At 52.3% G+C, this 26,735-nt stretch overlaps 9 protein-coding genes across 9 annotated transcripts; 6 read left to right on the top strand and 3 right to left on the bottom strand.

Annotated features, from left to right (window-relative positions):
* Positions 1 to 10: 10 nt before the first annotated feature.
* Positions 11 to 1,735, bottom strand: N7468_001095 (aldehyde dehydrogenase family protein; the record flags this gene model as incomplete). Its single annotated transcript, XM_058470392.1, has 5 exons — positions 11 to 678; positions 773 to 980; positions 1,109 to 1,497; positions 1,554 to 1,623; positions 1,682 to 1,735. 5 exons carry the CDS (start codon positions 1,733 to 1,735, stop codon positions 11 to 13), a joined length of 1,389 nt encoding a protein of 462 aa, XP_058333533.1.
* Positions 1,736 to 2,788: 1,053 nt separating this feature from the next.
* N7468_001094 (uncharacterized protein) lies at positions 2,789 to 3,287 on the bottom strand (the record flags this gene model as incomplete). Its single annotated transcript, XM_058470391.1, has 3 exons — positions 2,789 to 2,921; positions 2,982 to 3,129; positions 3,188 to 3,287. 3 exons carry the CDS (start codon positions 3,285 to 3,287, stop codon positions 2,789 to 2,791), a joined length of 381 nt encoding a protein of 126 aa, XP_058333532.1.
* A 734-nt stretch (positions 3,288 to 4,021) lies between these two features.
* Positions 4,022 to 7,459, top strand: N7468_001093 (putative importin 11; the record flags this gene model as incomplete). Its single annotated transcript, XM_058470390.1, has 8 exons — positions 4,022 to 4,183; positions 4,251 to 4,351; positions 4,411 to 4,548; positions 4,601 to 6,086; positions 6,264 to 6,326; positions 6,388 to 6,579; positions 6,648 to 6,982; positions 7,081 to 7,459. The coding sequence occupies 8 exons, from the start codon at positions 4,022 to 4,024 to the stop codon at positions 7,457 to 7,459; spliced, it is 2,856 nt and encodes a 951-aa protein (XP_058333531.1).
* Positions 7,460 to 7,994: 535 nt separating this feature from the next.
* Positions 7,995 to 9,325, bottom strand: exg1 (glucan 1,3-beta-glucosidase; the record flags this gene model as incomplete). The annotated part of the gene is made up of 2 exons (XM_058470389.1): positions 7,995 to 9,165; positions 9,231 to 9,325. The coding sequence occupies 2 exons, from the start codon at positions 9,323 to 9,325 to the stop codon at positions 7,995 to 7,997; spliced, it is 1,266 nt and encodes a 421-aa protein (XP_058333530.1).
* A 3,093-nt stretch (positions 9,326 to 12,418) lies between these two features.
* N7468_001091 (putative hydrolase) lies at positions 12,419 to 14,698 on the top strand (the record flags this gene model as incomplete). The annotated part of the gene is made up of 7 exons (XM_058470388.1): positions 12,419 to 12,752; positions 12,812 to 13,028; positions 13,083 to 13,671; positions 13,723 to 13,938; positions 13,997 to 14,137; positions 14,217 to 14,347; positions 14,401 to 14,698. 7 exons carry the CDS (start codon positions 12,419 to 12,421, stop codon positions 14,696 to 14,698), a joined length of 1,926 nt encoding a protein of 641 aa, XP_058333529.1.
* Positions 14,699 to 16,416: 1,718 nt separating this feature from the next.
* N7468_001090 (protoglobin family protein) lies at positions 16,417 to 17,465 on the top strand (the record flags this gene model as incomplete). The annotated part of the gene is made up of 3 exons (XM_058470387.1): positions 16,417 to 16,501; positions 16,603 to 16,876; positions 16,967 to 17,465. The coding sequence occupies 3 exons, from the start codon at positions 16,417 to 16,419 to the stop codon at positions 17,463 to 17,465; spliced, it is 858 nt and encodes a 285-aa protein (XP_058333528.1).
* A 596-nt stretch (positions 17,466 to 18,061) lies between these two features.
* N7468_001089 (aldehyde dehydrogenase) lies at positions 18,062 to 19,763 on the top strand (the record flags this gene model as incomplete). Its single annotated transcript, XM_058470386.1, has 4 exons — positions 18,062 to 18,525; positions 18,655 to 19,048; positions 19,121 to 19,563; positions 19,619 to 19,763. 4 exons carry the CDS (start codon positions 18,062 to 18,064, stop codon positions 19,761 to 19,763), a joined length of 1,446 nt encoding a protein of 481 aa, XP_058333527.1.
* Positions 19,764 to 22,238: 2,475 nt separating this feature from the next.
* Positions 22,239 to 23,622, top strand: N7468_001088 (GPI anchored serine-threonine rich protein; the record flags this gene model as incomplete). The annotated part of the gene is made up of 3 exons (XM_058470385.1): positions 22,239 to 22,251; positions 22,778 to 23,112; positions 23,275 to 23,622. The coding sequence occupies 3 exons, from the start codon at positions 22,239 to 22,241 to the stop codon at positions 23,620 to 23,622; spliced, it is 696 nt and encodes a 231-aa protein (XP_058333526.1).
* Positions 23,623 to 25,786: 2,164 nt separating this feature from the next.
* Positions 25,787 to 26,154, top strand: N7468_001087 (DUF2462 domain-containing protein; the record flags this gene model as incomplete). The annotated part of the gene is made up of 3 exons (XM_058470384.1): positions 25,787 to 25,839; positions 25,906 to 25,996; positions 26,050 to 26,154. 3 exons carry the CDS (start codon positions 25,787 to 25,789, stop codon positions 26,152 to 26,154), a joined length of 249 nt encoding a protein of 82 aa, XP_058333525.1.
* Positions 26,155 to 26,735: the final 581 nt, after the last annotated feature.

The raw sequence follows: 26,735 nt of genomic DNA, 5'->3' as shown, positions 1-26,735 counted from the left end.
ATAACCAGGCTTAGAAGCCACCAGCTCCAGCCTTGAAGATAATAGACTTGGTCTGAAGGAAGTTCTCGATACTGTAAAGCAGGCCCTCACGTCCAATACCACTCCTCTTGTACCCACCGAAGGCAGCATCCTTAGTTTGCGTGGCAGCAGTGCAGTTAACTCCCACAAGACCGGCCTGCAGAGCCCGCGACACGCGCACAGCACGGTCAAGGTCCTTAGTGAAAACAGACGCATAAAGACCGAATTCGGTATCGTTAGCCTTATGGATCGCCTCCGCCTCCTCTTTGAAAGTATTAAGCACGACGACGGGACCGAAAATCTCCTCCTTGACAAGCCGCGAGTCCTCGGGGAGACCCTCGAAGACAGTGGGGGTCACGAAGTAGCCGTTATTGGTGTCACCACCCAGAGCAAGCTTGCCCTCCTTCCGGCCAATCTCGAGGTATGTCTTGATCTTTTCAAACTGCAGTTTGTCGATTTGCGGACCCGCGGTCGTGGCCGGGTCGAGTGGGTCGCCTTGCTTAACGGCACCGAGCAGCGCCTTGAATGTTTGCCCGAAGGCCTCTGCCACGCTCTCCTGGACGTAGATTCGGGAGTTGGCGACGCAGACTTGGCCGCTGTTGAATGTGATGCCGACCATGGCTGCTAGAGCTGCGGCTTCCAGATCGGAGTCTTCGAAGACTACAACGGGGGGATTTACCACCTGTGACCCAATGTGATTAATTAGAGGCGTGCTCGGGGAGATTAAGGCTGGAGCTGTGTGAAGAATTCTTACCAAGCTCGAGGTGGACGTGTTTCATGTTGGACTTGGCTGCGGCGGCCTGGATGCGCTGGCCGGTCATGGATGAACCTGTGAAGCTAACGCAGCGGACAAGTGGATGCTCCGACAGCGCAGCGCCAGCTGGGGTGCCATAGCCGGACAGAACATTGATGACACCAGGGGGGAAACCGGCCTCCTGGGCGAGCCTGGCAGCATAGAGAGACTAGCGGATTGAATAGTTAGGATTCATTCGAGTAGCGATACTCGGTATCAGTGGCATCATGGGCCAACAGGCGAGTAGTCTTACAGTCAGTGGTGCCTTCTCACTGCTCTTCAGCACAACAGTGTTACCAGCAGCAGTGCGGGGGCAATTTTGCCGGACCAATTAGCCAGTGGAAAGTTCCAGGGGATAATTAGACCAGCGACACCATACGGCTCCTTCACGGTGACATTAAAGATACCGGGAGTGTTGTGAGAAGCGGTACCCTGGGTATGCCATGCGCTATCGGCGAAGAAACGGAATGTTTCGACGGCGGAAGGACCATCAACGAAATGCGAAACAGGTCGGCCAATGTTGAGGGCCTCGAGCTTGGCCAGCTCGGGAATGTGCTTCTCGATCAACTGGGAGAGCTTGCGCAGGTACTCGCCCCGCTTTTCAACACCAAGGTCTCTCCAGGCAGGGAAAGCGGCATGGGCGGCTTGCACGGCATCGTCCACGTCCTTTGCATCGGCTTCCTGGACTGCAGTGGGATTGTTTAGCGGGGTCTTTGGACCATAGGGTGGGGGCCGTTCCAACCTGATGCAATGGTCTCTTGGGTAAAAGGGTAGACCACATCGAAGGTCTTCCCACTGGAGGCATTGCGAAACTAGATTGAATAATAAGTGTAAATCCAACATGCTAGACCATGTGGCGGGTGCTCTTACCTCGCCATTGATAAACAGGCGAGTTTCGATGTTCTTAACAGCGGTAGCGGCCATTTTTCGGTAATATGTACGTTGAGAAGGACACGTATAGACCAGAACTTGAAGAAAAGCAAGCCCGTATGAGGGAAAGCTCCAGATTATAAGAGGAAAGAGGGGTGTCATCAACCTGCATCTTGAGGATCCAACCCGAGCACATCTAGGCAGATGGGGGGGGCCGTACATGACCCCGCAAGAGCTACTCCTCCAATCCAGACGCCTCTAGAGTGAAACTGGACCGCGCGGTCATCCAAGGGCCGCATAACTGCTTACTTCCATTGAGCTGGATGCCCCGCTTTGGTGCGTGTGGATCAGAATAGAGCCAGTGAAACCTACTATGATTGGAGGCACGGTGGCTCCAAGCGTTGCATCCGTCTTTCTTTGTTATTGCTCCACCATCTTTGCATAAAATAATTAATGCAACAAGTTCGTTAACTAACTTATGATGACCTTATTAGGAATTCAGAGGCTTGGCAGGACAAATACACTCAGTTCTTGCTAACGTCTAGGCTACACCTAGGCTATAGCGTCTAGGCTTACGGCACACGGTATCTCCAAGTCGCCTCAGGACTTTCATGTACCCCGCTGACCCTAGCCCGAGCCCGTGTTCATAGTCAAGAGCCGTTCCAGGATTTCAACACAGGGGGCTTTCAACTTCATCCACAATAGCCATCAATGTTGTCGATTGGTTTTATCTGTTGACGCAGGGCACCCAAGACACGCCACTTGCGAGTAGCTTACCTACTCCAGATCCAAGAATTGGAAATCCATTAGTACTAGCACCCTTGGCGTCCCATCCTCTGATGAACGTTCGAGTCCATAGCCAGAAATGACCATGTGGTCATCCTAAATCCAAGGGAAGCTCGGAATTTAAGCGGAATTCAAACCCAATGCTTCCGTCGGTCGCTGGCAAGTCTACCCTAGCCCTAGATATCATCTACCTAGATATCATCTACTGGTTGACTAAGCCTGGAAGCGTCTCGAGTGGATGTAGATGCGGTATGGTAGCATTATCGTAGCAGTCATGAGACGGCGATTTATAATACAGAGATATTAAATCGAAACGGACTTTTAGTTGGCAACACCACGTCGCTTCATGTCCTGCAGGGTGAGGGTGTCTTGATCGCCAGCGCGGTTCTCAGACTCAATCTTCACTTTATCCTCTGGACCGCCGGGTCCGTTGAAATGACTTGCCTGAGGGAGTCTGGTTGAAGAAAGTTATCAGCAAAGTGGAAAAGAGTACTGGATGGGAAAGGCTTCTTACCTGCCCCGGTCATCGCGAGTAGCACCCTCATCCTCGGTGACCTTGCGGTGGTCGCTTCCGGAGGCAGTTGAGCCAGGTCCGTACTTGACGTCGGCACCAGCATCGGCAAAGCGTTGCTGGACTGACTCATCGACGCCGGATTCGAGGACTGTGAAAAATTGATCAGGAACGGAACCCCCATGCTAAATCGCGGATAATTGAGATACCTGAGTCACTCTTCTTTCCAAGGCCCTGCTTGGCCTGGTAAGAGTTCAGCTCCTTCTCGGACTGAAAAGCGGTTTGTCGGAGGTCTTCGAAGTGAACCATTGTGACTTAGTTTGTGGAAGAAATAATTCGAAGGGATGAAGATATGGTAAAGAAGTTTGGTATAACATTCAAAGCTCGCTGGTACAAGAGTTTAAGTACTCATTGGACGATGTCCATGATGCAAACATCATGTAACATCATAGGTATGTCACTCCAACGGTGGAGCTCTTCTCTGGAGGGGGTTCCTAATAGAGTACCCTGATAGAACGCTGTAGCCCCACTTCACACTGAACAGAACGGATCGAGAAAACAAGGTTGGACGGGTTAAAATGGCCAGAGATCTCAATGGATGACTTCATCGTTTCCCCACCGCTCTCCTGCCAGGGCGGAGAGTATATTTCACCGCCTATATGGATGCGGATTAGGCCGGCAGAATTGATTCGTAGTTGGGCTTGATACAAGGCGGCAAAATGTCTAAGATAAGATCATGATCGTTGATTCCGAGGATAATGGTGTCTCTTGAAGCGAATGATAAGTCCCAATTCTTTCTCCAATCCATGATTCCCGCAAGCGGGCGGCCTTCCAGCACTGCTTCCATGAAGGCGGGAGTGAAAAAGTCACGAGGAGGGGCAGATCGGGGCGCGGGCGCGTAAGGGCTTTGTTGACTCCAACACCTCATTGTTCAAAGATTTTGAAGTCGCCCTTCGCAGGCTCCACTTCTGGTCGGCCTAGATCTCATCTCTTAAGCTACCGTCCCGCAAATCGCCAGGGTCTCTCGTGAAACCCCACCTGCCATGGTGATGATCGAGGTAGCAGGGGAGGCAAGCCCTCTGAGCTACCAAAATGTCGTTAACACATTGGCGATGGCCGCAAGCTCCAACCAGCAGCAGGTCAAAGTCGGTACTCAGCAATTGCAGAACTGGCAGAAACAGCCGACCTATCATTCTCTGCTCCAGGTACGCCCCAGCGACATTCCAGTATGGTTGTCATTATCCGGGTGTAGCTGACTTGCTCGATTCTTAGGATGCATTCGCCGACTACTCCTTACCCACCGAAGTTCGTTACCTTGCTATTATTCAACTGAAGAATGGAGTTGGGCAATACTGGCGGAAAACCGCACCGAAGTACGCTCTAGATAGCTGAATGCTGGATGGGCTCGAATTGCTAACGCGCCACGTGACAGTGCCATTGCCAAAGAGGAGAAAGACAAGATTAAGACACTCGCGATGCAGTCAGGAATTGCGGAACCGGTTCCTGCTCTTGCTCTTCAAAATTCGTTGATGATTGCCAAGATCCTCCGATTCGAGTTCCCAAACGACTGGTACAGAGACCCTATCGAGACGAATATTCCAGTGGAAGCTAATATTATGAAGGCCTGATGCGATATCTGCGCTCATTACTTCCCTCCGATCCTCGATCCAACCTGGCGCGAATCTTTTACAGCTCCCCAGAACCCTTCTCATCCTATTGCAGACCATCAAAGAACTTTCCACGGCACGCATACAGCGAACTCGACATCATCTCCAAGCTGTTTCTCCAGAAATATTCCATGTGCTGGGAGGCGTATATGTTGATAAGGTCAATAATTGGACCTCTGCTCTCGAGCAAGGTGGCGCAGATGAGAAGTCATTGCTAGAGGAGATTGAGCAAAGCTTGGTGTCGCTAAAGGTTATTCGGCGCTTAATTATTGCAGGGTTCGAACACCCCGGTCGGGTCCCGGAAGTCCAGGAATTCTGGACACTTACATATTCTCATTTCGTCAAATTTCTTTCCTTCGTGAATGATGGCAAACTTCCAGAGCAAATCCAACGAGCGGTCGAGAGGCACATATATCAGCTCTCCAAATTTCACGTGGAGATGGCGAAGACACACCCTGCGTCATTCGCCCATTTCGCTCATAGCATTGACCTTGTCAACACATACTGGACTCTCCTTCAGAAATTGAGCGAAGTTTATGTTAGCCTTGGCGCTGATGCCGAAACTGAAGGGCAGTCTCTCCCAGAGCGAACGGGATTGCGAGCCCTGCTGCTTATCAGAGCTTGCGCAAGAATGGCCTTCAACCCGGTGCAGACATTCAAATACCAAACCGCAGAAGATAAAGAAGAGCGGAAGCAAGCAGTTGAGAGGATCAAGACTGAGCTTTTCACCGATAAATTTGTGCTGGAAACTATGGAACTTCTCGTCACACAATTCTTCCGATTCAGAAATATCGACTTCGAAGAATGGGAGGCCGAGCCTGAACAGTGGGAGAAGAAAGAGGAAGTCAGCGCCGAGGCTTGGGAGTTTTCTATTCGATCATGCTCGGAGAAGCTGTTTCTCGATCTCATCATCCACTTCAAGGGTCTTCTGATTGATCGCTTATTGGATGTTTTCCACTCATTTGCACGCACGGACAACCGGAATGTGATATTGAAAGACTCCCTGTATTCGGCCATTGGATTGGCTGCGGCTAGCCTTGAACAGCGCTTAGATTTCAACGCCTTCCTCCAAAACACGATGGTTGCCGAGGTTCAGGTCCAAGATCCAGAATACCGGCTTCTCCGGAGAAGAATAGCCATGGTGCTCGGTCAATGGGTGCCAGTTCAACCCGACCGGCTTAACACAGATGCTATCTACCAGATTTTCCAACATTTACTTAACAAAGACGATCCACTAAACGATCTGGTCGTTCGAATCACAGCCGGCCGCCAGCTTTGCAATGTCATTAACCCTTATGAGTTTTCGCCCGCTGCGTTCATGCCCTATGCGCCGTCAATTCTGGGTAACCTTATGTCTCTTGTCCAAGAAACGGATATTTCCGAGACTAAGATGGGATTGCTGGAGACTGTGCGAGTGGTTGTTGTGAAGATGGAACACAATGTAGGTTTGATCCTCGCCTTTCTCTTCGTGCCAAATTAACCTTCGTGAAGATTGCTCCTTACTCCGACTCGATCTTATCCTTGCTTCCTCCCCTTTGGGAGGAATCTGGAGATGAACACCTGATGAAACAGGCGATCCTCACGCTGCTCTCCTCGTTGATTCATTCTCTCAAACAAGGAGTCTGCTCGTTATCACTCGCTTATCTTGCCACTCATCCAAGGCTCGGTCAACCCTGAATCCGTAAGTTCAGAGCCCTGAACAATACAACAGAGACACTCCTTATTCAACTGATCTCTACTAGGAAACATTCGTCTATCTCTTGGATGAAGCATTAGATTTGTGGGCTGCAATTATCATGCAGACACCTACACCAGCCTCTCCCGAGATCATCTCGCTATTCCCCGCCATCCTCCCCATTCTTGATCAAGGAACCGATAGCACCCCTCAAGCTCTCACCATAATAGAATCCTACATATACCTTGCCCCACAGGAGGTTCTTGGTGATAACATTCGCAATCCACTGTTGATTGCACTAAAAGATCCCTTGTCTGGACCCTCAAGCAACGCACCGGCGTCGTTGCGCGCCTAGTCGAGCTGATGATCCGCGGCGCCGAGACCGTCGACGGCGGCAGCGAAGCTATTTACCGTGTGATTTCCCAGTCTCTGGTTGAGACTGGATTCCTCCAATCTCTCCTTGAAGGCCTCTACTCCGCATACGAAGCAAGCCAAACAACAGGACCTAACCGCAAGGTGTCGAACGTCGTCGGGGTGGTTGAAACAGACTATTTCTCCGTCCTGGCCCGTCTTGCCCTGGCAAATCCATCGATCTTCATCTCCGCCGTCTCCGCCGCAACAAAGTCCAGCGAAGAGCAGACCATGGCCTGGCTCCTCACCGAGTGGTTCTCGCACTATGATAACATCGGAAGCGCCAATCAGAAGAAATTACATGCGCTCGCGCTCACTCAGCTCCTTTCCCTCTCGGGCTCATCGGCAGACTCGTCCTCGCTCCTCCCCCCACTTTTATCTTGAATCACTTGCAATCTTATCTCAACATCTGGACAGATATCGTCGTCGAACTCGCTGAGGGCGGCTCGGACCCTAACGCCGATTACCTGGTCTATTGGAGCGCACCAAGCGGCTCCGAAACCGCCAACCCGGAGAACTCCGAAGAGGTCGAGACTCCCGAGAACCTCCGCCGTCGCGAATGGGAGTCTGCGGATGCAATCCACCGGTTCCCAATCCGCAGCTTTGTGCGCCAGCGCATGGAGCAAGTGGTTGCTTCTTGTGGTGGCGCGGAGCGGTTCAAGGAGGAGTGGCTGGCCAATGTTGATGCGGACGTTCTTTCGACATTTTTGGCCCTGGGTGTGCTTTGATAGATGGTAGTCTTTCCAGAGCTTCCGCTGTTAGCTTGATGACACTCATGGTTCAATTGCGGGAGCGGCCTTGGTGATTGTCAGCGAAATGCCCAGGGCGGCTGAGACCAGTCGTCTCACATACCCTGCCCACCTCTACGAGCAAGTAATCAAAATATCTTTCCACGTTTATCCCTGACTGGCCACTTCTTTCATATTTCCCGTGACTCCAGGATCCGTAGGCCGGCCTTTTACAGTACCTGGCAAATGACGATACAGCTTACGTAGCTACTCACTCATCTACACAGTGCATGTTAAGTTGGTGTACAGGAAACAAAGGATTCTCATTGGTCAGGGTTATGGTAACCCGATGGACTCTCAAAACTGTATCGTTAACGCCAGCCACAAAGTAGCCAAATAAAAATATAGAAAAGGGAATTTAAGACCCTAATACCATCGACGAAAAGGAAAGCCTCAAAAAACAAAACGTATAGGCGGAAAAATACGATTGTCATGTCAACAAGAGAGGAAAACGCTGGCCACGAAGGCTTCGGTTCTAGCACTGGCCGGGGAACTTGCGCTCAGTGACGGGGTTAGGGAAGACCCCGGCAGCAAGCTGCATGTGCATGTCCCACTCAGGAGCACCCTCCGTCTTCCAGGTCCAGTAGAGCCAGCCAGAGCCCTTCTCGAAGGCGTCAAGCTGGGCCTCGATGAACTGACGGATACCATCCCGCTCAGCCTGGGGCAGGTCACTGGTGGTGCCCTGGTACTTGCCATCGCATGTGCCGATAGCCGTGCTTCCCTGGTAAGAGCCATCGTAGCGAGCGCCAATGCCCTTTCCGTTCAGGTACTTGGCGCAGTCGGTCATGGCGCCGGTCCACTCGCCCACAACAGTCCACTTGTCGGAGTGCTGGACGTGCTCAGCGGAGAAGTTGCAGGCGTTGCTGGCGTGGGTGCTGGGGGTCATAGCGAGGAGACTGTCGTCGAAGACCTCGTAGTGGTGCGTGTCCATCATCACGAACCAGACACCGGCGGACGCAGTCATGAATCCGTTCCATGATTCGGTGGGAAGGAAGCCGTCGTGCAGGACCACGGTAGTGTTCTGGCTGGCTTCACGGGCGACACCCCAGGAATCCCAGTAGTACTGCTTCAGACCGTCCTCACTCACGCCACTGGGCACGAGAGGCTCGTTCACAGCCTCGATGGCAGTAAGCACATCGGTGTCCCCCGCGTAGCGCTTAGCAAGATCCCTGAGAGCGTCTTTGGTAGGCTCATAGGTGTCGCCCTGAAGCCAGCCAATAGAGCCGCGTTTACCACTGTTGTCGAACCCGTTTTGAGAGCCAGGAGCGCCGTGCAAATCAACCAGCACCTTCAGGCCAGCGGTACGAGCCCATTTCACCGCGTTGTCGAGGTGAGCCAGCTGACCGTCGATATAGGGATCACCGTTCAAGTGCTTCAGAGCCCAGTAGCCGATGGGGATACGGACGTGGTTCATGCCTGCCGCGGCAATTTGGTTGAAGTCATCAGCCGTGACGAAAGAAGACCAGTGCTGCTCCAGGACAGAGCGACATTGCTCAGCGCCGAGAGTGGCACAAAGTGACCATTCATCGACAGCGCTCTCCCCAGCATTATCGAAGATCGAGGGAGTGATCCAGGGCTCCAGCACTAGCCATCCTCCGAGGTTAACACCACGGACCTTCTCCGATCCATAGGGAAAGCCAGGTACACTGCTGGTCGGTTAGTATCATTTTCTCTTGAAATTGGAGCAGTTTCAAGCCCTGCTTTGACTTACACGTCATTGACGACGCCGTCAGTGGTTTCTTCAGCTCGCCCTAATGCTGCGAGCATGAACAGCCCGAGCAGGGCCTTTTTGGAGACTGATGGCATTTTGAGCTTCCTACCAGCAAGTCAATTCCACGTCCCAGATGACAGACTTGTGGAATGGAGCAATAGAGGAATTGAAACAAACGGAATGGAGATCGACAGCTATAAGTAAAACATTCTATGGGCCATGGTGCTTCACAAGACCGGGTGCAGCTCAGGGTTGGAAGCAGACGCGTCTAGGAGTTGTGAATGTGAGAGACCACGCACCTTGAGCAAGCCACTGAAGATCTTGCGGAATGTTTTTGTGTAAATTGTAGATTGTGCCGGGATCGGCAGGCGAACTTAACCGGAAGTAGGAAAGAGCGGGTCCTTGGAACCTTGGTGATCTGGGGTATATGGATGCTACTGGAGCTCATTCATAGATGGGTCCAGTCTGGGGAATAAGCTGGGATACCAAAACAAATAAACAGAGATGGCAGAAAGAAGAGGAAGAAGCCCCAGACTTCGCGCATCCCACTGTTGCCGTGTTTTCCTTGGGTAGGAGCTTCGTTCCTTCCCTTTTGGAAATGGTCTGCATGGACGCACAAGTCTGTCGGAGTACAGGACGGGGAGCACTTGAGTAGGAGGACAGGTGAAAATGCTCCTTTTCTCGCTCTTGGATCCTTTCTCAGGCTCCTCAACACGAGAAATTCAAGTCAATTGCGGGTCGAGAAGTCGATGTTCTGTCTCGTGGAGTTCCATTCTCGGCAACACTGGCATTGTCCCCTTGGACCCACGAAACGCACCACTCAGCCAGGACATGAACTTCCCTATCATAGTCGCAGAATCTCCAAAAGCCACCAAATATTTATGTTCTGTTGGATCGCAACGCTGACCCGCAAACACGGCGGCCTAGATCGTGGAGAGGAGCGAATGTCGGTTGTCACGCTGAGATTGCCAGGAATGTCGACGAGGAATGTGAATTGCTACTTCGAACGAGGGCCAATCAGTATTGGTGAGACATTGCTGAGTTCTCTCAACTCGACAGCTAGGGATTCTGTGTCCTCGAATCAACATACAAGGGAAACTTCTTCCCAGACAGTTCGTGCCATTACTCAGGGGCACTCTATGCCCGCACATTATCGGGTCTTGGACCATGCCATCTTGGCAACTTGGAGCCGCTCGGAATGATAAAAGAATGCCCCAAGGGCTGGATTGTGACTTGAATAGTCGAACTCCTCAGGTCTGGACCAGAGAGACCATCGTAGACCCTCCCGGCACGTTAATTCCGCAAGGACTGATTGGTTTGCATGTCTCGAGGCTGTGAGGACCATGGGCATCGGTTAAAGGGCCAATCGGGGTATGGACCGAAGGATATGGACATGAAACAACCGCCCATCTCCAGCGTCGGTTGGCCCTGATGATTGGACCATAGCCGGTGGGTTTCACATTCAGAGTTCCTTGTCCGCGTGAACTATGAGATCCCGGACTCCCCTGTGCACTAGCCGTTGATTTAGGAAGGAGAGGTGGTCATTACTGATTCATGGGAGAATCAAGCGCAGAAGAAAGATACAGGTGCTCTCTCCTGAATTGTTGTCGCCCGAAGGTTTCTGGGCGTATAAGAAGGCCGTTCAAGGCTACGTCTCAGTATCGCAATGGCAGCGGAACCACAGAAAGGTCCAATACCCCTTTGGGCCAGAAATAAATACCGGGGAATATTCTACCTGAAACGAGCGTTCTGTATCGAGTGATATTGTGTACGTTGAGGCCTTCTTTCCACAGCTACGGGGTAGGCCGAATAAACCGATCGGCACGCCACCAACCAGAGCATTAAGATCTGAAATACGGATCGACAGGGGGGAGGGGGGGGGGTATCTCCAATCCAAAGCCAAAATTGGCCCTAAAGAAACATGGAAACCAGACAGGTAGAAGCAATACTAGGGTTTACCCCAGCCTATGATGCCATAAACAACCCCTTCATGAACGGCACAGAGCGCCACGCCCCCCCCCCCCACGCTTGCGGGGAAAGACACCGAGAAGTCCGGCCCAGAAATGGGAGTCAGACGGCGGACAGGGAGGGGAGCCAGACGCCTGAGATGCCTCCCAATCACACGCGGCCGATCGGCGCGCCAAGAGGGGTAGAGGCTCGTTTTGTTCGTATTCTTATTTTGGCGTGCGGGGAATAAGAGCGTTCATGGGTGCAAATGGAACCTTGGAATACCACGTTCATGCTGTCGGGACGCTCCGTCTGGACAAGAAGGGAGAAGGTGAGGATCGGAAAGGCATTCCGGTTATCTGAGCGGCCGCAAGGGAGCGGCGTCTTCGCCGGTGGGCGAGTCCAAAGTGGTTAAGACCGAAGGCTAAGACTGGTGATTTGAGATTCATCTCATGACATGTCGCAACCATGCGTTGTCGCGGGGTCAAAACCTGCTGTGGATGCAGGCTCATCCTGCAAAGTGCCGTGGGAGTCCAGTGAGGACCGCCGAGATGTCCCCCACTCCCACTAGGCCCTCCTTCACCTTCCTTGCCTATCACACTCCCCTCTGCGGGATTGGTCCAATGACAATGTCGGCTGCACGCTCGGCGAGGAGGGGGAATGTGCCCTCCCAATCCGATTGCTGCCCCGATTCTACAGCATCGTGTGGCAGATTCTCGACCGCAAAAGCGACCAGCAATCGGAGTGATACAAAGGCTGGGGATTCCGGAGGGCCCATCCCCGAGGATCTCCCCCCGGAACGTGGGGAATGTCCCTTGATTGGCGACCCCCGGCCTCGGCACTCCACTGTCAACAAAACGCTAAGGCTCGCGCACATATCGGCCCACTCCATTCAGCGTGAATCCCCAGATCAGGCTGCTGAGACTCCTTTCCTGCGGGGTTTGGCCGAGTGGAGAATAGCCTTCTGTTCATTGCTTAGTGCTTGGCCCCGTCAGCACCGCACAAAGCCCGGAGGTTCTCTTTCTTGTCATTCCGTGGTCCACGCCAATAGGCGCAAATAGTTAGAGCTTCGGTAATGATGGGCCTCCGTAGGCAGGCTTCGAACTAGTACATATAAAGGTCTCTGCCTGCAATAGTGGGATTCGTTTGGTTTCTTTCCGACTTTGTATCTGAGGCTGGATCCGTACATCTCGTAGTGGGTATCCCCGCCTTGAGCCCAATACTTCCCGTCATCTGGAGCAATGCATCTGCTGCGATCTGTTCTAGTTTCCCTCCTGACAGCCTCTGCCTTGGCCCTCCCAGGTGCGGAGAAGCAATCATCTGTCAAACACCGGCGTGCTGCCGGGTATGCCCTCAAGGAGCCCCCTCTCACGACCCCTTGGACAGATAAAGTCGGCACCAATCCCTGGCCTGAGTACCCGCGGCCACAGCTGCAGCGTTCCCAGTGGCAAAATCTGAACGGGGTCTGGCAGTATCAGAACGCCTCGGGCCTGGATGCGGTGCAAAGCCCGCCATTTGGGCAAGATCTGGGGCAGGAGGTGCTGATTCCTTCATGTTTAGAAAGTGGATTATCCGGTATGCGTTCCTTGTCTATACGCACGGGCACGGGTCTCGAAGCTCACCATTTTGAACAGGCATTCAGGGGAATTATACCCTGTATTCATGGTTCTCAACCTCCTTTGAGGTACCCTCCGACTGGGATGGTCAGAACGTGTTGCTCAACTTCGGAGCCGTGGACTACGAAGCTACTGTCTTCGTCAACGGTCAGAAGGCGGGCTTCCACCGTGGTGGATACTTCAAGTTCTCTGTGGACGTGACTCGGTTTGTGAAGCAAGGCCAGAAGAACGAGCTGTGAGTTGTTTTCAAAACCAATTCTCCCCTCAAAACAATACTGACACATCACAGCCTCGTTTTCGTGCATGACCCCACTGACAGTGGGGACTATGTCATCCCAATTGGAAAGCAGACACTGGAGCCAAGCCATATCTTTTACACTCCGTGCAGCGGTATCTGGCAGACTGTCTGGATTGAGCCTGTGCCAATGAACCACATTTCCCGATTAGATCTCGATGGTAACAAGGACGGCCAGGTCAACATCACGGTGCACACTGCTGCCAATGTCAGCACCAGCGTCCAAGTCGTCGTGCACGACGGTGATCATGTTGTTGCCACACATCGAGGACCGACCAACCGACCATTCCAGTTCAAGGTTGTGTCGCCCAAGCTGTGGTCTCCCAATTCACCCAACCTGTATAAGGTCACCGTGATCTTGGGCCAAGACCGGGTCCAAAGCTATACTGGGTTCCGTACCATTGAACGCGGCACCGTGAATGGCGTTGTCCGACCTCTGCTGAACGACGAGTTCATCTTCCTGTTTGCCACCCTCGATCAGGGCTACTGGCCCGATGGTATTTACACCCCTCCCACAAAAGAGGCGATGGTGTACGATCTCCAGCTTCTGAAGAAGCTTGGCTTCAACACGGTTCGCAAGCATGTAAGTAGCAATATGTTGGCCCTCAGAGATGCCATCCTGACCTTCTTTCAGATCAAAGTAGAGCCCGAGCTCTTCTACCAGACGTGCGATGAACTCGGCCTGCTAGTCATCCAGGACATGCCGGCTCTGCGTCCATCCCAGTCCCGGACTCTGGCAAACGGCACATCTGTGCCAATCCTGCCCGACCCAGCTCAGCAAGTGGAGTTCGGACGTCAATTGGAAGTCCTGGTCAACCAGCTTAAGAGCTTCCCCAGCATTGCCGCTTGGGTAAGGGCGCCGAACGAACCTCCTTCCCCTTGAAAACCCCGCTCACGCATATATACAGGTCATCTACAACGAAGGGTGGGGCCAGATTACCACCTATTACCCCGAGATCGAGTTGACTGCTCGAGTCAAGCAGCTAGACCCAACCCGGCTGGTCGATTCCACCACAGGTTGGTACGACCACGGCGCGGGTGACTTTAGCGTACGTAGCACCCCGATGAGACAGATGAGGTTGAACAACGAAGAGCATCAACTTACATTTTTTTTTTTTAAAAAAAAAGGACAACCACCACTACGCTAATCCGCAATGCGGAACCCCGTTCTACTCCATCAACTCAAGCCCTTACGACGATACCCGAATCGGATTCCAGGGCGAGTTTGGCGGTCTTGGCAACAATGTCTCGATCGAGCAGTATGTGGAGTCCCGGTGCCCCCAGATGAAATCCACAATTGACCAAGATCTAGTCTCTGGAACAACCAGAACGCCATCAACAGCATCAACCAGACGTACGAAATTGATATTACCGTGGAAGCGTGGAACTACCGCAGCCACCTTCTACTCAGCGAGCTTAAGGACCAGGTTACCCGATTCTCCTGCAGCGGGGGCGTCTGGACCCAGACCACCGATGTCGAGGGCGAGGTCAACGGGCTCATGACCTACGACCGCCGCCTGCAGCGTGTGGACGAAGAGCAGTGGAAGGCCGATATCCAGGGCCTGTACGATGCAGCTGCGGCACGCAGCAACGCGACCGTTTCCTTGTGAGTGGGGACGGTCCGCGCTAGACAATGGACAGTTCCCCATCCTCTTCGTTAGTTCCATTTTAAAATTCGAATTCCGCATACCCCCCCGAGTAGACCATTCGCGGGTGACTGCCGGAATTGGGGATCTACCGTCCGATAAGCCTCGCCAGGACGTGATGAATTCTTTGTCACATTGGCACATTGAGGGGTTCGTTCGCCGCTGGTGACACCGCTTCAACTAGTGCAACGGTTTCCCCCACGCCCCCTTTCCGCCATTAATTAGAATATGAGAGTAAAAGAAGCATCGAGGCGGGAAGTTGCAGCTGTCAGTTTCTCGGCATAAAGTCAAATAGATTTGACTCGCACATCACGGCCGCGGGCCAGAAAACACCTCTTGTGCCTCGAAAAGCCGAGCTGTGGGCTAGCGGGTCTCAGGTTGACCGGCGCTCCGGCGTGAGATCATCGAGGCGTAAATAGGGGTAGATATGCATATGCATGGGAAGTTGATGAACCAGGGATCGGTCAGATTGACGTCTTTGGTCGAGTTTCCTTCTCTTATCGTCTTTTTTGGTCTAATCCGAGATTTATAGTTTTTTTTCGAGTCGCTAGTGCTTGGTTGCTCGGAGTGGCTATCTTCACATCGGAAAAAGACGGTTCAGATGGAGGGTGTTTTCACGATTTGTGCGAATCAGCAAACAAGAGTTCTTTCTTTTTCTTTTCTTCTTTTTCCCGTTTTCCCATTTTCCCTTGTTTCCTTGTTTCATAGTGTCATAGTGGCATGTTATTTTCTTTCTCTTCTCTCCGAAGGGGGCCCCACTCACGGCCCATTGTGGCTTCCAGAATCTGCCTCATTTTTGGATGACAGGAGGGTTCGATTTCGGTGGGTCTCAACGGCCGTACGAGTTTTCCAGATCCTGCGAGGAACGACGCGGGAACCCAGTGGGAATCTGATACTGGGTCTCCGAGAGGCTGCAATCGATATAGGATGTGTCGAATCTCTAGGGGGAACCGCATCATGCAGTTCGTCTTTCCGCCTTGATCCGAGGCGGCGCCGCTGAGTGGAGATTGGGGATTTGGACACGTCAAAAAACCATGAGATTCGCGCTTAGCTCGCAAGGCCTAGGCTGGATTCGGTCCTGTTCCCCGGGATATCGAGCTCATATGCTAATCCTTGCTCGAGCACATTACTCTGCAGCCAATTATTTTCGATGACACCAGGATCTTCTAATCAAGTCATATGGTTGACGGTGATCCGCGACCAAGATACCTAAGAGGCCATGAGCCAAGAAAAGAAAAAAAAAAGCGTTGCATGAATCAAACAGCCACCTCCACGTGGTAAACGTGGGAAACGTGGAGTAGAAGCGTTTCAGTTTCAGAGCGGGCCATGACAGACGATGCTCTGCCGTGGTTCCGGCTCTGGGCGGACTGGGGCCTCGGCAGGTGGGGTGACCACAAGGGATCATCTCTATCCGTTAAGGCTTCGTCTCGGAGAGACGCCTCGTAAGTACACTGCCCCGATTGGTCTGTTCCGCATGCCGGATCTCCCCTGTCTGAAGATATCCACCGTGGCCTGGTTTTTGGGAACCTGGATGTCATGGTGTGACTCGAGGCTATAAAGGATGAAATTCTGTCCAGTGCGCTACGAGGCGCCCCATTTTCTTCCCTTTCCTTTCCCGTCGAATCTCGTCAGGTCCTGCGCCGATTGAAAAATCTTGTCGATCTGCTTTGAACCCGGTCACCATGGCTTCTGTGGATTATGGCTTAGGCGAAGAATTCCAGCCCAAGCATGTCGATCGCCGATCGCTCTATGTCAACCTGGAGGAGCGTATCAAGTATCTGCATGACTTTCTGAGACTGGGGCGATGGTCAGTCCGGAGATCAACGCCTGAGTCGTTGCCTTCCAGCTCAGCTAACCGACTCTTGCAGCGGATGTACAGGCGCTTCGAGACGGAGCCAAGTATTTGAAACAGCTCATTCCGACGGTGACCACACTGGTCTACAAGAAGCTCTTACAGTGGGATATCACCTCCCGAGCATTCCACACCCACACGACGGCCAACGAGGACGAGCTTGAAGAAGACTTCTTGACGGAGGACACCCCTCAGATCAGGCGTCGGAAGATGTTTCTGCGCTGGTATCTCACCCGACTGTGTCAGGATCCAGCCGGCATGGACTTCTGGAAGTACCTAGCCAGAGTCGGGTATGTCACGAGCCCCACGCTCCCTCCCCAAGAAGCTTATCAGGACATGGGAATGGGACCAAAAGGCTAACAGAACCCTCTTTTTATTAGTCGAATGCACAGCGGACAAGAGCGCCTACACCCTCTCAACGTCGAGTACATCCACCTCAGCGCCTGTCTCGGGTACATCTGCGATATGTTCATCGAAGCCGTGTTCAGCCACCCCCAGCTCTCCCTCAGGAAAAAGATAGCCCTGATGCGCGCCCTGAACAAAGTCATCTGGATCCAGAACGACCTCTTCGCCAAGTGGCGCTGCCGCGACGGCGAGGAGTTCGACGACGAGATGTCCATTTCCAGCTTCGGCTCCAAGGACATCTATGCCGGTCTCGAAACCCTGGTCAATAGCCCAATCGAGGACGACCGGGCCAGTATCGCCAGTAGCGTGGCTCCATCCATGCGGAGTGCCGCGCCCTCGACGCATACAGCGCAGCCGCCGCATACGACCCACACGAAGCACACGACGTACACAGCTCCACCGCAGAATTTGGTGTGTCCGTTTGCTTCGATGACGACGGGTTCCTCGACCGAGACTAAGATCTGGGCCGATTGAGAATGTGGCGGGGTTAAAGGGGCGGGTTTGAAATAGCATTTCTAGGCGCGCGGGATGGACAAGGTTTTTATTTCAGACAGGGCCTTGAAAAAAGCATACTTGGTGTTCATATTCTCACAGAGCTTCTCGCATTCAACTTCTTTCCTCTCTCGATCCCGTCTCGAGTCTTCCCTTACATTTTTTGTATATCCCGGGTTTACTAGCCGAGTGGAGCCGCCATTGCGGAAAGCTTCCGGAGATTTCTTCACCTCTGCAGCTCCGCAAGATCGGTCATCACTTTATTTCTGAAAAGGGGCAATTAGTCAGGTCTTTGAGGTAGCTATCAGAAGTGCATTTCCCTGTGGTTTCCCCGCCAGTTTGAGAAGCGATTGATCAGATCAGACCTGTCAATTGGTTCTATCATTCTCCACGCTAATTGCCTCCACATTCGGCAAGATCATCTTCCCGAGCTTTGGAACGACCTACCCCTCAATCCGTGGTTTTTTTTCTCCTGCTTCCTATCGTTAGACTTGCATAGAGGATTCTTCTTTGACAGAAAGGGACCAGAAAAAGGAACCAGAACCCCTCGAGACATTGCTCAAGGAAAATCATCCAAAATGACTCGCCACCGCGACACTCCCAACTTGGTAACGCCACTGATTATCAACAATGAATCCATAGTCACAGAGCTCAAATTCGAGGTCCACGCTCCCGCAACCGGCGAACTGTCCGGCCACTGCGCCAGTGCCTCCCTCGAAGACGTCGAGCGCGCCGTCGCAACCGCCAAAGCAGCCTTCCCCGCCTGGGCCAAACTGAAGGCCTACGCTCGCCGCGATATCCTCACCAATGCCGCCGAGATCATGCTCTCGCGCAAAGAGGAGCTCATCGCCTACCAGCGTGAGGAAACCGGCGCTGGCCGTCCCTTCGCCGAGAAAACGTTCCACCTGGGCGTCGACTTCATCAAGGACTTTGCGGCCCGCATTCCCAGTATCGAGGGCTCTGTCCCAAGCACCACCGTCGAGGGCGAGGGCGCGATGGTCTTCAAAGAGCCATACGGCGTTATCCTGTCAATAGCTCCCTGGTGAGTCTTTCCCCCCCTGCCTTACTTTCAACAAATTGTGATTTGTATTCTTTTTGAAATTGGCGCTGCAACAAGCAATGCCCTCTCCCGCATTTCTGTGTAACAGCGACTCATTTCCAATCTGCCCAGGAACGCGCCCTTCATCCTGGGTACCCGCGCGGTTGCTCTGCCCCTGGCGGCGGGCAACACGGTCGTGCTGAAGGGCTCCGAGCTCGCGCCCAAGTGCTTCTGGGCGCTTGGCGATATCTTCCGCCAGGCGGGGCTGCCGGCGGGGTGTCTGAATGTGCTGTTCCATCGCGCGGCTGATGCGCCGCAGATCACGACCGCGTTGATTGCGCATCCTGCCGTACGCAAGATCAATTTCACCGGCAGCACGAATGTCGGGGCTATTATTGCCAGTACGGCCGGTAAGTATATCAAGCCGGTGTTGTTGGAGTTGGGGGGCAAGGCGTCGGCTATTGTGCTGGACGATGCGGATTTGGACAAGGCGGCGATGAAGTGCGCTCTTGGATCCTTTATGCATGTAGGTGAAATCCTTTGAAGGCTTTTGGGGAGAGGAGTTGGGTTTGAATTCTGATGCTAATTGAACTTTAAGTCGGGGCAAATCTGCATGTCGACGGAGCGAATCGTCGTCCAGCGCAGTGTTGCTGAGGAGTTCCGGATAAAGCTCGCTGCCACGGCGGAGCAGTTGTTTGGTAAGGATGCGCCGCCGCTTGTCTGCGTGAACGCGGCTGCTATCTCGAAGAATAAGAAATTGGTCAGCGACGCGATGGCGCAAGGTGCCAATCTGTTGTACGGCGAGGTGACCGCTAGCGAGCCTGCCGAAACCAGCATGCGGCCTATCATTGTGGATGGAGTGAACAAAGGCATGGATCTTTACGCGACCGAGTCCTTCGGGCCGACCGTGTCGCTTTATGTCGTGGATTCGGAGGAGGACGCGCTTGCGCTCGCTAATGACACTGAGTACGGTTTGACCTCTGCTGTTTTCACGAGTAACCTCTTCCGAGGACTGCGGGTTGCCAAGCAGATTGAAGCTGGGTAAGTAGATTATCCTGGCACGTTGTGCTAGAAATTGACGATTAATCCCTTGCAGTGCGGTCCATATCAACTCTCTGACCGTGCATGACGAGCCGGTCCTGCCGCATGGCGGATGGAAGAGCAGTGGCTTTGGCCGATTTGGAGGTGCCTCTGGTTATGACGAGTTCCTGCAGACGAAGACCGTGACCTGGGTGGAATAGGTAGTCCCACAGCAGTCGGTGGCGGCTGAAAGCCCCGAGCTGGCTCGGCTTCGGTTTTGTGGAGGCTTGAAGCGACCTCGTTGGTAGTGGTTACGTAGCAATACTCTGGCTGTCATAATGCCTTCATAATATACACATGATATGTCCCATCTGATGTGTTGAATGCATGTTCGCTAAGCATGGGATACCTCTGGGATCTTCTGTAAAGATCAAGGTCTTTTGAGAAGTCTTTTTTGGGCGAGACCTAGCCTCTTTGTACCACAACCGCAGCTAAAGCTCGGATGGTAGTTTGTTGGACCAGCTTTGGTTACAATGCAGCTTCGGAGGGGTTAAACGGTGTATCATAAGCGGAGTCAGCGTCTGGCTTCCCCCGCCTATAGACGACTGCTAGCTCGGCTGCTGCCGGCTGTTTCTGTAGTATCCACCGGCACTCATACGCAAAAATAGATAGGGGCCTGGAAATAGGATGGACCGAACTTGGCGCGTGCTAGAAGATTTAGAGCGTCTTAGGGGTGGACCTACAGAAGGCCAAATGACCGAGCATTTGGTGGCGTTCCTACGGCTGTGACGTTAATCTCGAATCGCGATAGCCTTGTCTCCTGGCGATGTGGACAAGCCAGATTCGGTCGGTTCCCGAGAACTTTAGAATTCCGGTCATCTTCGATCCTGTTCAGGGCTTTGTTTGGTTTTTTTCTTTTTTTCTTTTTTTTTTTCAGATTTATCTGTCAGCGGCGCAGAGACAAAAGACCGGTATCGTATTCAAGTCAGGTCAGCCGTGGCGTTAACTCTTGAGCATGACTGCCATTTGGAAATTGGCTGGATAAGGAGAGTTGGCGCAAGGCCACCATGGCAGTCGATGTACTTCGTATGGGGACCATTTTTACCCGCACACCTGAGACACTCGCAGCCGCAAGGCCCTCTTCTAGAAAATTATCCGAGTTGGCGGAGAGGCTCATCCAGGTTCCAAGCCATGAGCTAACCGAAAACGCCATTGACGGATTGGCCGTGAGATTAATCGGTGAGACGAATGGCTTGCCCAGATGAAAGAGATGGCGAGACTCTGTACTAGGACTGTTTTGTTTTGGCGGAGGGGCCCGTGGACCCGACCAGCAGGCTATTTCGAGGAGTTGATCTCACCGGGAACCATGGGCCATGGACCAACGGTCAATAGTGTGCACGACTTCCAGGAACAACCCAATTCTTAGCCAGGCACCACAGGCAGCTGGCCAATCACATCGCTGCGCGTTGAGTTCCACTCGCGAGGAACAGAAAATATGATGTTCGGTCGACTTGGACTTCTTGGCCTGGTCTATTTCCAGGGGCAAATGCGGCGAACAGAGTGAGACACCGCCAATTTCCCGACGGGTCGTCCCTGCAACCACCACGTATTCTTTGGGGCACCGAGTGATTTGGATCGTCTTGTACGTGCAAGCTGCCCTCATCCTTTTCTCTGGGTTGCCCCTGATCAACGGTTGATCCCTTCCGTAGATTTGGCTGTTTGCGCAAACGAACCAGTGGGATCGGCGAGTTTACACCATCTCATGGGTTCCTGTGTGGAGTTGTCGGCCGCGATCGTCTGTGCGATGGATCAGGGCACAGAGACGGGTTGGTATATCGACTTTCTACTCTGTACAAGTCATGTCATCAGGGTCCGAAAGAAGATTGTGCCTTTGTAAAAAGTAGGAAATATAATTGGTACGGCGGGAAATGACCATGCAGGCCGACGGGGAAATGAAGGGAAATCGGGAGCGAGGGATCTGATTCGGTTATTCCCCGGAGAAACCAGGCCCCGCTTGACAGTACCCGTATTGGTATTTTGAAGGGAGATTTAGATGTGCACTCGCACCATTTGATTGTCCCTTGAGTGATCGTGAGTGATCGTGCCATGTAGGGACGCTGTTATGTTGTCCTGGGAAGTTAAAGATGTAATCATTTGTCATGTCGAGCTCCATACTCCGTAGTGTGGCTTTGGATCCATTCTTGCATCCCTGTTTGGGATGTAACGCCTTGTTGGGCTGTGGCATTTAATCTTACTACATTCCGGGGCGCACTCTGACTGGCTCCCACAACAAAGTCGCGTCGGGAAGCTTCGCCAATGACCGTGAATGGGCATGAAATAGCGGGGAGGGGGCCAGCACTAAATACACTAGAGACTAGGGCCTGAACAGCCTCGCAAGGAATACAGATACCGGAGAGTCTCCAAAGGTGGCTTGGACGATAGAATACAGTACCGATGTAACCAATGCCCGTGCTGCCGCATCTTGTACTCCACGATGTACACTAGCCACGAGCCACTGCCTCGTGGGCACCGTCGCATTCAGGAGCCCATCCTGATTTTCTTCCTCCAAGTCCTCGCAATTTGGTCGGTTGACTCGTTCTATCATCCGCGACCGAGGGATATCTGGTGAGATGTCTCTCTCGAATAGCCACAGTGGACCTGTCTGACTCTATATTCATGATAACTGTGGGCGGATAATGAGAGTCAAAAGTGAGTCTATACATAAGCCGTGGAGTGGAGGACCCTCGCTTGGAAGGCCCAAAGTCTGCGATGCGGTAAACTCAAAAAGAAAGCGCGAATATTTACAACATAATACCGAAAAGCGTAAGTGTGCCTGGCTCAGGGGCCCACCGCGTGGAGAATGGAGCCTCTGGTTGGCCCTACCAGCCCCTTAGCATTTGGGCCCTGATGGGGCTCTGAGTTGTTGACTCTCCACCCTGCAGGTACAGGAGAAGGGGAGGAGTACGCACTGCCCTCTCCTCCCCGAGTTCATAGTTAACCTTTCCGCCGCGCCCTCTTTTTCCTTTTCTTTCCTTTTCACTCATTCAGTCACTCCCTACTACAAGCCACTCGTTCGTGCTTCCGAAGCTTTAGCTTCCTCTTCGTTCTTTTTTCCGAGAATTCCAACTCAGTCATTCTTTGTCCACCCACTATCGTTCAATATGCGTTTCACTACCGCCACTATTATCTCCACCCTCGCAGCTCTGGCTACCGCCTACACCCAGCCCGACTACAGCAAGCCCCCCCACCGGCAATGCCATTACTTCTCCCGGTCTGAACGAGCAGGTTCCTGAGGGCGCTCCTTACCACATCAAGTGGGAGCCTACCCTCGGCAAGACCGTTTCCCTGGTCCTCCTGCGCGGTCCCAGCAGCAACGTCGTTCCTCTCCAGACTATTGTTGAGGACATCCCCAACTCCGGCGAATACACCTGGACCCCTCCCTCCAACCTCGAGGTCGACACCACCCACTACGGCATTCTCCTCGTTGTTGAGGGCACTGGTGCCTACCAGTGGTCTACCCAGTTCGGCATTGCCAAGGGCGCCAGCTCTGGTCCCAGCACCGTTGTCACCGTGATCGATGACAAGACCACCACCTACTGCCCCGAGGAGGCTTCGTCCACTGCTGCCCCCACCCCCCTCCGCTCCTGCCTCCTCTGCTCCCGCCACCATTGTCACCGTCATTGATGACAAGACCACCACCTACTGCCCTGAGGAGGCTTCTTCCACCGCCAGCGTGACCCCCCTCCCGTCTCTGCTGCTCCCTCTCCTTCCTCTGCCGTCTCTTACTCTACTGTCTGGGGCTCATCTCTGATCACCACCACCTGGTGCCCGGAGGAGACCAGCTCTGGCGTCGCTCCCGTGACCACTGCCCCCGTCACCACCCCCGCTCCTTGGGTTCCCTCCAGCTCGCTCACTCGCCGCCCTCTGAAGCCCTCCAGCTCTGTTCCTGTGGTTCCTGTGGTCCCCAGCGGCACTGCCACCGCTACCCCTAGCGCTCCTCCAGCCTTCAACGCCGCTGGCCGCACCACCATGAGCTTCGGCGTTGTCGCTGCTGCTTTCGTTGCGCTGATGGCTTTCTAAGCGCCTCTCCATCTAATGACCTCTGCACTGGGAGGGGGCCTTGGGTTCTGTTTGTATCTTTCCTGAATGAGCTCTAGATGTCAATTCGGTCAAAATATCTGACTGGAATACGGCCCCTCTATTTTTCGTGAATGTTTTAACTTTTTATCTTTCTTGAGCTGGGCTTGCGTGCGTTTCATACCATGTTTTTTTTTTATGTACGTTCCAAGGAATCCAAGTCATCGGCTATGCTTGTAATGTCAAGTCTCATGCCTTAATGTTCCGTTCTCCTTGACTTTAGGGTGTAAGCTTGTATTGCAAGTAAATTCAATTCGTACTTTTTCATCTTTTCCGATTCCTTATCGTCCACCCCGCATATCCGATTATGGGCTCCTTCCTGCAGCCTCGATCTCAATTATGAATCTTGATTGTCGAGTTTCTGTGTCTTCGACGCTACAAGGCGTGCGCTATTGCTCCAGGTTCAGGTCCATATCACCTGGTGAACAGAAATTTGCAATGACCTTCTCAAATGGCCGCGTACTGCATAGTTCAAATATACCTCCTCCAAAACGGCCTTTAGATCCCATTGAAGGGATTGCTAGCAAGACAGAGTTGATCTCATAATGGACAGAAAGCCCAGATCCGATCATATCATCCCAACACCACTCAGTCAGGCAGGCTCAGGGGCTCTTAAGTTGCTTGGTCACATCCATCAGGTCCCAATCACATGACCAATGTCCCGCTTGCAAGCTCTGATTGATCGAGCATTACAATGGGGAACGAGGGCACTTGTACTCGCCAGTCATGAGGCAGCTGGATCGGCACATCTTCCAGAGGTCAAATTTCCCGAAGGGGGTTGAACCAGAACGGATTAGTAGAACCATGGTTTCTTGGTACCCCCCTCCCCCTTTGTCCAGCAGCCCCCGCAGCAGCACCAACAGGGGGCAAAAGTCAGTGTGCATACCGCTTCACCTACCCCATCGAATACTTATGAATATTCATGGTTACATATCCTACACCACCAATCCTTATTGGATCATACTAAGATTCAATATACTGAATAATCAGGTTTATATATAGAGTTCCCTTACTTAATATTTCGTACAATAACTCTGGTTCGCATATAATTTATCTATCCTTCTTCCCATACCTAATATTAACATATCAATCTCCGTTTAGTCTAACACCTTCTATACAGTATTAACATATTCCTTAAGATAGGCTCTATCCTCCTTAGATCTTCCTATCTACATCAGTCTTCAAATATACAAAAAAAAGTTCGAATTTTAGTATATTCCAGACCGGTTTAATAGGGTTAAGACCAGGTGAGTATACAGGCCAATTTTCAACATACATCCCATGCTCTTTAAACTAAACCTTTATATATTTCGCTATACAGATCTTTTTGTTATCTTACTAAAATACCATTTCAGGTTGATAGCGATTGATGCCATAGGGGAGGCGTAGGAGAAAAAAATAAAATAAAATGTGGGTGGTTGTTAGGGTGATGGTAATGGGGCCTAGTGCACACAGACTTTTGCGCGGGTGGTGTAATAACCCTCTTACCCCTACAAGCCCTCCATGGCCACATCGATCGGGTCATCATCGCCGGCTGAGCTGCTAAACTGATGGCGAATTGAGCTCGAATCAACCGGCGATTGGCTTGAGGCTTCACTGGATATCCCCAGAAGTATGCTAATGATCTCCTTATTCTCTTCATCAGTGTAACCCCAGGTCAATGCTTTTGAGCACCACTTGCTTCGTTTGCTAATGCGGTAGAAGTTGAACGTAACGCTGTCTGTTGAGATCCCGTAGACGGTCGTGTCTGACTTCTTGCGCTCACTCCGTCCAGAATGCACCAGGCCTCCAAACAGATTAGCAATGCCTTCGGTATGATGCGTGGTACTTACCCATGTAGGCAAGTAGCTGCTGTCCAGCTAAACCAAGGCGCTCCGTCGTCTTCGCCTCAACAATGACCAGATTGTATTATTTCCCTTTCTCCCAGATTCCATTCTCCGATTGGCCGAGCCATGAGAACCCTCGCACGTGATCCGCGATAAGCTCGATAAGTCGATAAGGAATTTTCCCTGTATCAACCTCCACACCCAAACGCTGTGTTCTGTGCTGCAGGCAGTACAGCGCTTCACCAGATCCACCTCCGCTCTTTGCGAGTCATACCATCACCATGGCTCAGGGCCAGATGAAGAAGAGCAAGGCCACCACTGCCGTGGCGAAACGGTACGTCCCGCGTGGCCCGGGCCCCGCGTATGCAGAGAGAAAACCTATGGACTGACGAAAACGCAGTGGTTCCAACTCGGCTGCTCGAACGAGGCCTGGACCGCGCCAGGTTGCGCCTAAGAAGGCATCGCTGGTGAAGCAGGCTAAGCTGAATAAGGTATTGTGGTAGAGGGCGACCTGCGGAAAGTCTTCAACTAACGCTTGTGGCAGAAACTCACGTCCGGCCTCGTGGCGAAAACGGAGCGCAGTCTTGCGCAGAAGGCTGGCCATCTTGAGATGCTAGCTGGTGGGAAGAAGGATAAGAAGAAGAAATAATTGATAAGAGCATTCAAAAGGAAATCTGCATGGAGCGGTTGATAACTTTCTTTTTTGTTTAATTTATGCCATGGTTACGGTCGCTTCTGCTTCTGAGTTTACAAGTACCGGCCTCGACCTCGCTATTTCAAGTTAGAACTTGAAGGCTGAGGACGAGGACGAGGACGAGGAGCTCTCGAGGCATGTCTCCTAGCAGCTAGAATGTCGGAGCGATACGTTTCGCGAGTTTCATATACCCCGTTCTTTGTGTCAGGCTAGGCAAACGAATATATTTGCAACAAATCCAATCGAGTTACTCGAGTACCCAGAGAGATGTAAGATATCTCCACGTGCAACTACAGTAGAAATAGTACCTAAATCCAAGGCTGCAATCTGTAGCCATAGTCAAACATATTCTTGTAATTTGAGGCAAGTATTCGTGAATCGTGATAATTTGTTGTATAGTCGTGATCCGTGCAAGGCCGGGGGGGGGGGGGGTAAATGTCCATATGTAAACATATGATAAAGGTAAAAAGTAAGACAGGAAAATATGGAAAAGAAGAAGAAAAAGAAAGGGTATCTATTATGTCCAACTCCAGTCC

Source organism: Penicillium chermesinum (assembly GCF_028974085.1).
Source record: "Penicillium chermesinum strain IBT 19713 chromosome Unknown utg000002l:1.0-5270490.0:1.0-5274688.0, whole genome shotgun sequence".
Lineage (NCBI taxonomy): Eukaryota > Fungi > Ascomycota > Eurotiomycetes > Eurotiales > Aspergillaceae > Penicillium > Penicillium chermesinum.
Note: the sequence above shows the minus strand (reverse complement) of the source record. Positions and strands in the feature narration are given on the sequence as shown.